We start from the raw sequence: 13,457 nt of genomic DNA, 5'->3' as shown, positions 1-13,457 counted from the left end.
TGTCCAGAATCGCGAGCAGTTTGTTGGATGTTCTCCGCTCTGCCACTGTCACCAGAGTCCACTTCCTGCCGACCAGAGCCGGCCCGCCAGATCAGCTTGTCCAGCCTCGATGAGTGCTTTAGATTTGCTGCCCCCCAAGCACACCATGTGAAAGAACCAGGGTTCGATTTATGATTCCATCTCTGTGGAGGTCTCGAAAAGACAAAAGAAAAACTATAGATGCTCTAGTAAGGGATAGCATAATGTATAACGCTGGGGATCACGGCTGTGTGTGCATATGACCGCTGTCAAGAAAATTGACTTTTTGCCTCTGATTCACGTCTTTCGTATCCAGTGACGGACTGGGATCCGTCACTGCGCACCTGCGCGCGCAACTCGAAGATACAACTTTTCACGGATAGCCCCAGTGATGGTGAACTTAAACATAAATACGTTAAACAACTGCACCAAAACATGGACACATCAATGCACAACCCCAATGCAGAAAAAAAGAGCAATAGACCATCAGGGCCAGCCGCTCCATAATAAAAACATGTCTCACCCCAGACGCGGTCTAGCCTACTCGATTCGGTCTGGAAATTCCCAGAAGTGATTGCTTCATTTAAACTTTTGCAAAATATAATCAAATAAAGAAAATACAGGTAGATTTGTTTTATTTCAAACCATGCAAAATTTGTTAACATTTGAATAAGAAATTTGACTACAAAACAATGTAGGCCAGGGCTCGAGTTAGGTGCCAGTGGGAGCTGAGCTCCCATAGAGAGAGGTCTGGCTCCCATGAAAGCAGCAAACTCAAATGGGGGTCTCTGAAAATACAGCAGCATAGGCCTATTGTAATTACAAATAACGCCATTTTCCATTCCACATATAGCGTTATATTGACGTTAAGTAAGGGAAAATAGATCATTATCGGGAAAATAAGCCCAGACAGGGCGAACCGGACACCAAAGCGAAACGGAGTTGTCTTGCGTTGTCAACCACTGTCAACCCAGCGCAAAGCCGGTACGGTCTCCCCCGTCCCCCGTCCCCCGTTCCCCGACAACAACTGAGCGCAAGTTCTTCAGAGACCCCACAGATATTTGGATGCTTTCATGGGAGCCAGACTTGTCTCTATGGTGGGAGCTCAGCTCCGACTGGCTCCCACCTAACTCCAACCCTGGAAAGAACGCGGGCCACCACAGACTGGTAGAACATCCAAAGGTGTTTCAGGTGATTGCAGCCTCCGCATGAAGCACATGTCTGCTTTGGGCTCTCCGGTGTATGTACGTATGTAATATAGGCCTATAGTAATTCTTATTCAACAAACTGCCAAATTGGAGTTTATGGAAAACGGGTCTCGTCCTGACCGGTCGCTCAGACAGCTGTCCTGCGGCCAGTTTCTTTTTTCAAATGTTTGTTGGGAATTGATAGTAGGCCTACAATATAAATAAATTACATAGGCTATAATATAGTTATTTTTATTTAACATTCGGCCAGATTGGAGTCGGTCGAAAATGGGTCACAACACGATGTCCATAACCTGGATCTTTGACCATTATTATCGTCAAAATGTTTGGTGGAAAACAGTTTTTTCCTCCAGTGTTGTCTACAATTACTGCACGTAGCCTAAACTGTTTCTTATTTTCATTTATTGGTTCAATATTGTCGCCTTATTATAACGTTGTCAGAAACAGTGTTATTATTAGTTATTAGTAATTGTGGAATAGACAACATTTGTGTAATTTGGCTTTTTATGTCTGCGTTGAATTGAAGCCTAAAGCAATTCAACGCAATTCATGAATATCATGCGGCCTTTACACATGACATGCCGACCAATAAAAACACATAAAACCTCACCATGCTCAATGTAAAAATGACTCGGAACGTATTTGCTGATCGAATTGAATGGGGTTTCTCTGTTCGTTGAGACATCTTGAGTTCAGAGTGAGGTCTATCCGACTGCCCGCTGGAGTTATCAAGGCCTTATCCCCTTGGAAATCGAAGAGGATCGAAGAGGTTTCAGACATGAGCGCAATCGCGATTAGTAGCCCCTTTTTAATATTTATTTGTATGTATCGTAACCTACATTTCTACACTAAATTCATTGTAAATGCAACGACAACAACGACACCAACTCCTCGTCGTCCTTTGGCCCATCCACACCAAACTACAATAGGACTTTAAAAAATAAATGATGTTAGGCTACTAATAGGCCTACTATCGTATCCCTTCAGCCTTTTTAGGCCTAAAGACTATCAAACTAACTCTCTTTACCTGTAATTACGAGGTCCTCGGGGTCTGCGAGGGTTTGATATGCAGTCCTGCATTCCTGCATATCAACAGGCCTACAGACAATCTGCTGACACAAAACATGGGTTTGCACTTAATCCAGTAATAATAATATTCCCCCAACCTGAAGATGACCTTAAGGGCATGATTGTAGTCGCGTTACATAAGGATTGTTTGTGTTTTAAATAGCTTTCTTAATTGTCCCATTGCATTATTTATATTTATTAAAATGTCATTCTGGTTGTTTGACCGACTGTTTATATCTATTGTACATTTGTATTTCTGTTTTTATTTGTATGTGGTAATCAGGGTGTCATTGAAGAACGGAGTCCGCTGTCAACGGCCTCCCCTGAATAGATAAATGTCCGTCTGTGTCGCTCCGCTCGGACCATGGACCTAATAAAGAAGGATAGGACTCCTCCTCCAGAAGAGGTGAGGGATGGTGATTGGTCGGTTTGCTGCTTGGCGGGCTTCTAAATGAAACAATAGGCGTGGTTTCCAAGAATCCTGATCTCACTTATCGTCCAGAATGAGGAAGCTTCAAAACGAAAGTTAAATCGAAGAGGGGAGAAGCCACGTAAGCGATGGAAGGTAGGTCGTGTTTTACATACCATCTATAGATTATTCACGTTTTTTTTTATGTTGCACACTTTGCTGTAGGTTACCGTGGTTGCCATATATTGTTCGAATTCGGCTATTTATTTGAACTTGAGAGATTTGGGCGATCAGGTTCCGTTTCTTCTGCTGCTCGACAGGTGGACGCAGCGGGAGCAGTTTCTTTATACTTTATTCCACTTCAAGCAGCTGGCTCGATATCAAACACTGCAATAGGCCTTTAATAAGAAGTAGAGGAGACAGGAGAGTAAGAAGAGAGCAGGCTCATGTGAGGAACTCTTCGTCTTTGGTGCGACCAAGACCCCATCACCACACTCACGACCAACGGAGTCGTTCATTTTGATCTTTGTATTTGGGCCCAGGCCTAGGCTATTTGTTTTCAAAACAGGCCAAAGACGAATTGATATTGACTACAGCATTGTACATTTTATATTGCCTTTTGCATTATTTTTCAGACCTAAAAAGGATCCGTAGTGGATTTGTGGGGAAAGTCGGACTCCCAGCTTTGAAAGGTCTGCTGGATGACCTTTGGCAGCACAAAGTGTTGAGTACCGACGACAAGGACACTGTGTTGGAGGACCATACGAGCAGAACGGACCGGGCTCGGTGTCTGATCGACATGGTGATGGCGAAAGGGGAGAGAGCAAGTCTGGCGATGATTGAATGTATGTTGGAGAGGGACCGGGAACTATACCTCACCCTGGGTCTGATCCTTCCTCCCAGCCCTACTGATCGTGTGGGTGAGTTGTAACTAGGAACGGGTTTTCTCAATAAGCCCTGCCCATTTTATTTTTAAACAGGCCTAACACGAACCAGAGCAACGGCTTCTTTATCCTTTCATCTCCTGGGATCCAACCATTAGTTATTGTCGTTTCAGGACATTTGTTTAGACTGCATATCCAAAGCCATTCTCCCTACTTTGTTTGAAAGTGGGAAATAATTATAATCTAAATACCCGAACATCACAGCAGCAGTGTAATGTTTTTTTTAAATTGTAGTTTGACGAATACATTTTTTGGAGGAAGTCTTTGGTGTTATAGTAACGTTGCAATGAATCGACTGTTTCAGAATTGACTGCTGAATTGAATATATCTGCACCTCAAACAGATCTGACCTGAGGAGAATAAATGATGGCTTCAGTCTTGAGGAATGAAGAAAGAATTTTTAAACGCTATTAATTCACAACATTGTATTCACTGCATTGGTTATATTTCAAACGTCAGTTGTGAGACACATATATTCCCCTGTAATGTGAGTTCAAATGTCATCGAAATAAAATATAGAAATAAAACATTTTATAAATCTCTGATGTTTTTTCTTTCATTAACATTCTAGCAGGAAGCCTTTTGGCTGGATCTCAGGAGGTTAAAGCATCGTATAAAGGTGACTTGCATGCAGTTTTTCGGATCAAATTTGTCAAGTAAAACACTGCAGCAATTGTAAAGAACGCGGGCCGCCACAGACGGTAGAACATCCACAGGTTTTTCCAGGTGATCGCAGCCTCCGCATGATGTACATGTCTGCTTTGGTCTTTCCGGTGTATGTAGGCCTACGTTACAATATCTAGTAATTCTTATTCAACAACCTGCCAAATTGGAGTTTACGGAAAACGGTTCCCGTCCCGACCTGCCGTTCAGAATGCTGTCCTGCGGCCAGTTTTTTTTTAAAGTTTTTTTGGAATTGAAAGCCTACAATATAAATAAATAACGTATAATATAGGTAGGCTATTTTTATTTAACATTCAGCCAGATTGGAGTCGGTCGAAAATGGGTCACAACACGATGTCCATATGACCTGGATCTTTGACAATTATTATCGTCAAAATGTTTGGAAAACAGTTTTTTCCTCCAGTGTTGTCTACAATTACTGCACATAAAGTGTTTCTTATTTTCATTTATTAGTTCAATATTGTCGCCTTATTATAACGTTGTCAGAAAAAGTGTTGTTATTAGTTATTATTAGTAATTGTGGAATAGATAACATTTGTGTAATTTGGCTTTTTATGTCTGCGTTGAATTGAAGACTAAAGCCAGAAATGAATATCATGCTGCCTCACACATGACATGCATACCAATAAAAACACATAAAACCTCACCATGCTCCATGTAAAAATGACTCGGAACGTATTTGCTGATCGAATTGAATGGGGTTTCTCTGTTCGTTGAGACATCTTGAGTTCAGAGTGAGGTCTATCCGACTGCCAGCTGGAGTTATCAAGGCCTTATCCCCTTGGAAATCGAAGAGGATCGAAGAGGTTTCAGACATGAGCGCAATCGCGATAAGTAGCCCTTTTTAATATTATTTGTATGTATCATAGCCTATAATTTTTTACACTAAATTCATTGTAAATGCAACGACAACAACGACACCAACTCCTGGTCGTCCTTTGGCCTATCCACTCCTAACTACAATAGGCCTACTTTAAAAAATGAATGATGTTGCTAATAGGCCTATATATCGTATTCTGCCTTTTTAGGCCTATAGGTCTATCAAAAAGATTGCGTAGGCCTACATAATAACTAACTCTCTTTACCACGAGGTCCTCGGGGTCTGCGAGGGTTTGATATGCAGTCCTGCATTCCTGCATATCAACAGGCCTACAGACAATCTGCTGACACAAAACATGGGTTTGCACTTAATCCAGTAATAATAATATTCCCCCAACGATGACCTTAAGGGCATGATTGTAGTCGCGTTATCAGGATTGTTTGTGTTTTAAATAGCCTTCTTAATTGTCCCATTGCATTATTTATATTTATTCAAATGTCATTCTGGTTGTTTGACCGACTGTTTATATCTTTTGTACATTTGTATTTATTTGTATTATTTGTATGTGGTAATCAGGGTGTCATTGAAGAACGGAGTCTGCTGTCAACGGCCTCCCCTGAATAGATAAATGTCCGTCTGTGTCGCTCCGCTCGGACCATGGACCTAATAAAGAAGGATAGGACTCCTCCTCCAGAAGAGCTGAGGGATGGTGATTGGTCGGTTTGCTGCTTGGCGGGCTTCTAAGTGAAACAATAGGCGTGGTTTCCAAGAATCCTGATCTCACTTATCGTCCAGAATGAGGAAGCTTCAAAACGAAAGTTAAATCGAAGAGGGGAGAAGCCAAGTAAGCGATGGACGGTAGGTCGTGTTTTACATACCATCTATAGATTATTCATGTTTTTTTTTTATGTTGCACACTTTGCTGTAGGTTACCGTGGTTGCCATATATGATAGGGGTTCAAATTCGGCAATGTATTTGAACTTGAGAGATTTGGGCGATCAGGTTCCGTTTCTTCTGCTGCTCGACAGGTGGACGCAGCGGGAGCAGTTTCTTTATACTTTATTTCACTTCAAGCAGTAGGCTCGATATCAAACACTGCAGTAGGCCTTTAATAAGAAGTAGAGGGGACAGGAGAGTAAGAAGAGAGCAGGCTCATGTGAGAAAACGAGGAACCTGAACCAAGTTATCAGCGTCTTTGGTGCGACCAAGACCCCAGATCACCACAGGAGGCCTACACACTCACGACCAACGGAGTCGTTCATTTTGATCTTTGAATAATTTGGGCCCAGGCCTAGGCTATTTGTTTTTAAAACAGGCCAAAGACGAATTGATATTGACTACAGCATTGTACATTTTATATTTCCTATTGCATTATTTTTCAGACCTAATAAGGATCCGTAAGAGATTTGTGGAGAGAGTCGGACTCCCAGCTTTGAAAGGTCTGCTGGATGACCTTTGGCAGCGCAAAATGTTGAGTACCGACGAAAAGGACACTGTGTTGGAGGACCAGACGATCAGAACTGACCGGGCTCGGTGTCTGATCGACATGGTGATCGCGAAAGGGGAGAGAGCAAGTCTGGCGATGATTGATTGTATGTTGGAGAGGGACCGGGAACTATACCTCACCCTGGGTCTGATCCTTCCTCCCAGCCCTACTGATCGTGTGGGTGAGTTGTAACTAGGAATGTCTTTTCTCAATAAGCCCTGCCCACTTTATTTTGATAAAGGCCTAACACGAACCAGAGCAACGGCTTCTTCATCCTTTCATCTCCTGGGATCCAACCATTAGTTATTGTCGTTTCAGGACATTTGTTTAGACTGCATATCCAAAGCCATTCTCCCTCTATGTTTGAAAGTGGGAAATAATTATAATTTTAATAGCCGAACATCACTGCAGCAGTGTAATGTTTTTTTTAAATTGTAGTTTGACAATTCCATTTTTTGGAGGAAGTCTTTGGTGTTATAGTAACGTTGCAATGAATCGACTGTTTCAGAATTGACTGCTGAATTGAATATATCTGCACCTCAAACAGATCTGACCTGAGGAGAATAAATGATGGCTTCAGTCTTGAGGAATGAAGAAAGATTTTTTAAATGCTATTAATTCACAACATTGTATTCACTAAATTGGCTCTATTTCAAATGTCAGTTGTGAGACATATATATTCCCCTGTAATGTGAGTTCAAATGTCATCGATAAGAGACATGAAATAAAACATAGAAATAAAACATTTCATAAATCTCTGATGTTTTTTCTTTCATTAACATGCGAGCAGGAAGCCTTTTGGCTGGATCTCAGGAGGTTAAAGCATCGAATAAAGGTGACTTGCATGCAGTTATTCTGATCAAATTTGTCAAGTAAAACACTGCAGCTATTGTACGAGTGATCTTTATTTTCTGTTCCTAGGAGTTTCCCCAACAGAGACGACGGGCAGGACCTCTGAACTCCTCCTCAGCTCTGAGCAGTTCAAGACTGAGAAGCTGAAGGACAGAGACAACGTTAGTCCTTCCTCTGCCCTTTAAAGGCTGCGTCGTCATGTTGCTGCTCCTCATTCATATCTTGTTATTCCTCTAACATTGACCTCATGCATGTGTTTTAGCCAAACATAAACGGTTATCTGGTGGGTTGTTCTGATCGGCATAGGCTCATATTATTTTACGTGAACTATCAAGGCATCAAACGATCAGATAAGATAATGCATGCTGTGTCAGTCATATGTCATGCACCTGTTTCCTTTCTTCTATTGAATGATGTGGTCAGATATACGCTGTCATGGCCCCAGCCGACAGGACGCGCGTGGCTCTGCTGATCACCAACGTGCACTTTAAACACTTGAGTGATCGGCATGGTGCTGAGAAAGACGAGCAGGATATGAGCAAACTGCTGATCTCACTGGGATACAACGTGGAGCAACACAGAGACCTCAGTGGAGCGGTACGTTGGGCCTCACTCACACATGAGGTATCATCTGATCTGTGGTCCTGCGATGAGTGTCGTTGACTGATCCATGTTCTCGCACAGGAGATGGACGAGGCCGTCGAAAGGTTTTCTAAAGACCCCCGTCTGGCCGCGACAGACTCTGTCTTTGTGGTCATCATGTCCCATGGGGTGAAGGGAGCCATTTTAGGCGTCCATCACTGCGAAGGAGTCCCCGACCAGTTCCCCATTGACAATATCTACAAACACTTGGATTCGTGTCGTTGTCCAAAACTGCTCAACAAACCCAAAGTCATCATCATCCAAGCCTGCAGAGGAGGTGTGCTTGGGTTCCTTTTTCGATTTGAACATACCATAACCGTAAACCTGTTATACCATATTTCGTTTTAAAAGATTCCCGAAACCTTTATTGAGTTACTGGTCTGCTCCGTTCACTGTATTCTCTTCCAGTGGATGATGGCTCTGCGATAGTCTGGGATGGGCCTGGGTCTGTCCCAGAGCAGGCCCCGGTAGTGCAGGTGGATGCGGCCCTCCCACCTCACCTGGCAGATGAAGTGGACGCAGACATCGAGGAGGATGCTATTCACAGGGTGCACAAAGAAAAAGACATGGTTTCACTTCTGTCCTGCACCGCCGGTGAGTTGATATAATTTTGTCTGTGCTGATAAAGTTTAGTCTTCATTACAGAATAGGTTGAGGATACAAAACAACTGGAACTGTTGGAATTAGGACTTGAAAATGAACACCCTTCTCTGATCAACGACTTCTAATTATCTTTTCACTCTATTCTGCAGACACGGTGTCGTATAGACATTCACGGCAAGGTTCTTTTTTAATCCAACACCTTGTGGAGATCTTCAACCGCCACGCACACGAGGACCACATCGACGAACTCTTCAGAAAGGCAAGTCACCCAGATCGTTCTCGTTAGGCTGGTGTGCGGAGTGAGTGTCCTTCTCTCATGCGGACGTCTGGTTGTTTGATGGACAGCCTCACATTCCCGTCCATCCAGATAGAGCTGACCTCGACCAACAGCATGTGGTTGTTTCATCCTAGCGTGTGCTCTCCATCCCACAGGTCCTGAAGCGTTTTGAAGATGAGCCTCCTTCAGCAAGTAAAAGACAGATGGCTGTCAAAGACCGATGCACCTTAACCAGAAAGTTGTACCTCTTCCCCGGTCTTTAGAATCAGGCTCCACGATGACCGATGGGAAATGGTTTCAACACTTTGAATCACTGTAGCGTAAAGTGGTGTCGGGAAAAACCAACTGAAACCTTGATCCCACAGTTAATATTGCTGAAGGTGCAGTCAAAATAATGACCTATTAGCATATGCTACACGTGAACCTCCTAAGATGGCGCAATTTGATTGGTTCGCTATCTCGGGATATTAAGCAATATCCCATAATTGAGATCTCAAACTCAGGATATTGTATTGCGTGCGTGATGGTCATCTCGTCACGCTAATAAAAACAAATAAACCGCTAATAATAAATAACACCTGAAAAAAGTATTATCATTATATTTAGATAAATTAAATTAATGTAGAGTGTTCACGTGTAGTATATTCACTATTCACTTAGCTTTCGGCGAATAATTGTTAAATATGAGTTTTTATCTTACAGGAAATCAGCTAACATCCTACACTTTCCCTCCATTTAGAATACAACCATTGTATTACATAGATAATCTTGAAATATAGTGGGATTACTGTACTGACAGCGATTCTTATTTTCTTACACAACGGTAAATTCCGACCAAGTCATTTGATTGGACAAGAGGCATTCCATGAGTGCTGATATAGAGTATAACAGCACTGGGATTTTTAACTATAAATGTATCACTCCACTTTCAGGTGTTCTAACAACCGTTAATGTTATTAACGTCTTTATGTAGCTTAGATTGCTAGTGTGTTTATGTGTTGCTGGGCACCAGTTCAGTCCCAGTCCAGTTGCGGATCTATTTGTGTTGGCGGAGCCAAATAAATCATTAAATAAACAGACAAATCATTATCTGTTGCTGCTTATTACTGTTAACTAATAAAGGGTGCATATCGGAAGGGCTGGCGTTTGGAAGATTATCTGTTTCCCTCCTCACCTCACAGAACCAGTTATTTGCCCACATTTTCCAAATCCGCCCATGTCGATCAGTTGATCACTCCCTGCCCTGCCACCACTAGTTAAGACAGACCTGTGACCACACCCCTTTCCTTTGTTCAGAGACACTGAACACCTTGAGAGCTGTGAGCCTCTGAACTCCCTGTTTGCGTATACTGAGCAATGACAGAATTGTGGCCATGAATTTTGGAGCTTATTGTTGTTTGCTTCCAAGGAACCACACACATCCTAGCTAACTACCTACCTCCAAATCCTACCTAACTACCTACCCATCACACCTTAGATACACACACTATCATCCTACCTACCTATCTTCACAGTATCACCCTACCTAGCTACCTACTACACACATCCATACATTCCTGCTCGCACCTTTGGAAAATAAAGCCTATAAACCTTGGAACTCTGACTGGACAACCCTGTGTTCTCACCGACAACCCCACTGGTCTCAAGCCAGCACCTAGACATTCTTAAAACCTCCTCTTCAGCTGTGATTATCTTTGGCACTCGGCCTACGGCCTCGTCCCTACGACTGATTCACAGCCGTGCTGATATTCAGTACAGCAGCCGCCCCTTGGGTGATATTGCTCAATTCTTCAACTGACAAATGTACTTATTGTAAGTCGCTTTGGATAAAAGCGTCTGCTGAATGCCCTAAATGTGAATGGTTTATTATACATTACAGTAAAGAAGATGAAATGTAGAATACATTTCTTTGTGCGTGAATTTTTTAATAAATATACGCAGCATCAGGGACGCGGGAAGTCAATCCGAGGGGGGGGGTGCTGAGAGAGAGTCTATATAATGACATCATAATAAATGCTGCACAACATCCATTGTTTACAGAGACGAGATGACGGGTGACGTCACAATCAGAGCTCCGCTCTGATAAACACTTACTGGTGTGTAAAAAGAGTTCTGCCAACTAGCCAAAACGTTAGCAAGTAAACAATGTGGAAATTAGAGTCAACTCGACTGATACTGTGCTGAATTTCACACACTAACAACATGCCGACAAGCTGTTGCGGTCCAGGATTATACACAGCGTTATAACAAGGATTCAGGAGGTTATTTCTAAAGGTTTACAAAGGAAAGTGACAATAAAAGAAAGCCTTAATTTTCATCCAGTCACGAGTTGTCTGATATGAGGAAAGTGACGGTTTCTCCGTCAAGTGAACCGTCCGTCTTTGCTCTTTTTTTGCCAACCAGTTTACGTGCGGGATTCCAGAATCAAAACGATAACATTCAACGTGTCTATTAATATGGCAGCAACCAATTTACACCAGTTTTAGAATGTTCACTGCAACAGATGTTGAACATCAACATGCTTATGTAAAATCAGCATCGTACCATATTCAGCTATGGACAGTTCTGCGTTGTGAGTCATAGCCTACGTCAGCCTACACAGACAATGTTCTATATAAAATGAAATGATAATATGATAAATATCATAAAAAGGGTGGATGTCAATAATTTAATGAAAAATCATGTTGTATGATAAAATTATACAGAAAAAAAAAGTATTGATTTGTTCAGAAAACGTTCTCACTTGCAGTTACAGCCAGGAGCCACCAGGGGGAGGGGGTGCTCCAGCACCCTAAGCACCCCCACTTCCCGCGTCCCTGGGTAACACTGTTGTTTTTTATTGGTCGTCATGAAAAAAAACATAAGGGGTAACACAGTTGTTTTTTATTGGTCGTCATGAAATAAACATAAGGGGTAACACTGTTGTTTTTTATTGGTCGTCATGAAAAAAAACATAAGGGGTAACACTGTTGTTTTTTATTGGTCGTCATGAAAAAAAAACATAAGGGGTAACTCTGTTGTTTTTTATTGGTCGTCATGAAAAAAACATAAGGGGTAACATTGTTGTTTTTTATTGGTCGTCATGAAAAAAAACATAAGGGGTAACACTGTTGTTTTTTATTGGTCGTCATGAAAAAAAACATAAGGGGTAACAATGTTGTTTTTTATTGGTCGTCATGAAAAAAAAACATAAGGGGTAACACTGTTGTTTTTTATTGGTCGTCATGAAAAAAAACATAAGGGGTAACACTGTTGTTTTTTATTGGTCGTCATGAAAAAAAACATAAGGGGTAACACTGTTGTTTTTTATTGGTCGTCATGAAAAAAAAACATAAGGGGTAACACTGTTGTTTTTTATTGGTCGTCATGAAAAAAAACATAAGGGGTAACACTGTTGTTTTTTATTGGTCGTCATGAAAAAAAACATAAGGGGTAACACTGTTGTTTTTTATAGGTCGTCATGAAAAAAAAACATAAGGGGTAACACTGTTGTTTTTTATTGGTCGTCATGAAAAAAACATAAGGGGTAACACTGTTTTGTTTTTTATTGGTCGTCATGAAAAAAAACATAAGGGGTAACACTGTTGTTTTTTATTGGTCGTCATGAAAAAAAAACATAAGGCGTAACACTTTTGTTTTTTATTTGTCGTCATGAAAAAAAACATAAGGGGTAACACTGTTGTTTTTTATTGGTCGTCATGAAAAAAAAACATAAGGCGTAACACTTTTGTTTTTTATTTGTCGTCATGAAAAAAAACATAAGGGGTAACACTGTTGTTTTTTATTGGTCGTCATGAAAAAAAACATAAAGGGTAACACTGTTGTTTTTTATGGGTCGTCATGAAAAAAAAACATAAGGGGTAACACTGTTGTTTTTTATTGGTCGTCATGAAAAAAAACATAAGGGGTAACACTGTTGTTTTTTATTGGTCGTCATGAAAAAAAAACATAAGGGGTAACACTGTTGTTTTTTATTGGTCGTCATGAAAAAAACATAAGGGGTAACACTGTTTTGTTTTTTATTGGTCGTCATGAAAAAAAACATAAGGGGTAACACTGTTGTTTTTTATTGGTCGTCATGAAAAAAAAACATAAGGCGTAACACTTTTGTTTTTTATTTGTCGTCATGAAAAAAAACATAAGGGGTAACACTGTTGTTTTTTATTGGTCGTCATGAAAAAAAACATAAAGGGTAACACTGTTGTTTTTTATGGGTCGTCATGAAAAAAAAACATAAGGGGTAACACTGTTGTTTTTTATTGGTCGTCATGAAAAAAACATAAGGGGTAACACTGTTGTTTTTTATTGGTCGTCATGAAAAAAACATAAGGGGTAACACTGTTGTTTTTTATTGGTCGTCATGAAAAAAAAACATAAGGGGTAACACTGTTGTTTTTTATTGGTCGTCATGAAAAAAAACATAAAGGGTAACACTGTTGTTTTTT

General features: G+C 41.1%; 2 protein-coding genes across 5 annotated transcripts; both read left to right on the top strand.

The window, feature by feature from the left end:
- The first annotated feature begins 2,761 nt into the window (after positions 1-2,761).
- On the top strand, positions 2,762-4,188 carry LOC130406743 (caspase-1-like). Its single transcript, XM_056612438.1, has 3 exons — positions 2,762-2,859; positions 3,339-3,623; positions 3,991-4,188. The coding sequence occupies exons 1-3, from the start codon at positions 2,853-2,855 to the stop codon at positions 3,999-4,001; spliced, it is 303 nt and encodes a 100-aa protein (XP_056468413.1). The 5' UTR covers positions 2,762-2,852; the 3' UTR covers positions 4,002-4,188.
- A 1,655-nt stretch (positions 4,189-5,843) lies between these two features.
- On the top strand, positions 5,844-10,719 carry LOC130406736 (caspase a-like). 4 transcript variants are annotated; one of them, XM_056612429.1, is made up of 9 exons: positions 5,844-6,009; positions 6,535-6,819; positions 7,429-7,473; positions 7,575-7,651; positions 7,914-8,087; positions 8,175-8,409; positions 8,541-8,726; positions 8,885-8,994; positions 9,168-10,719. In XM_056612429.1, the coding sequence occupies exons 1-9, from the start codon at positions 6,003-6,005 to the stop codon at positions 9,273-9,275; spliced, it is 1,227 nt and encodes a 408-aa protein (XP_056468404.1). In that variant the 5' UTR covers positions 5,844-6,002; the 3' UTR covers positions 9,276-10,719. The 4 variants fall into 4 exon arrangements, with proteins under 4 accessions (XP_056468404.1, XP_056468403.1, XP_056468401.1 ...); XM_056612428.1 differs by having other exon boundaries at positions 5,845-6,009; positions 7,563-7,651; XM_056612426.1 differs by having other exon boundaries at positions 5,846-6,009; positions 7,560-7,651; positions 9,168-10,718.
- The last annotated feature ends 2,738 nt before the right edge of the window (positions 10,720-13,457 follow it).

Source organism: Gadus chalcogrammus, chromosome 16 (assembly GCF_026213295.1).
Source record: "Gadus chalcogrammus isolate NIFS_2021 chromosome 16, NIFS_Gcha_1.0, whole genome shotgun sequence".
Lineage (NCBI taxonomy): Eukaryota > Metazoa > Chordata > Actinopteri > Gadiformes > Gadidae > Gadus > Gadus chalcogrammus.
The sequence above is the reverse complement of the archived record's forward strand: the minus strand, read 5'-3'. Positions and strand labels throughout refer to the sequence as shown.

Excerpts from the sequence above, each read along its gene's own strand:
- LOC130406736 (XM_056612426.1), top strand. Across the intron at positions 7,474-7,559 it reads GGTTAAAGCATCGAATAAAG|GAGTTTCCCCAACAGAGACG; the intron begins GTGACTTGCATG and ends TTCTGTTCCTAG. Across the intron at positions 8,995-9,167 it reads TCGACGAACTCTTCAGAAAG|GTCCTGAAGCGTTTTGAAGA; the intron begins GCAAGTCACCCA and ends TCCATCCCACAG.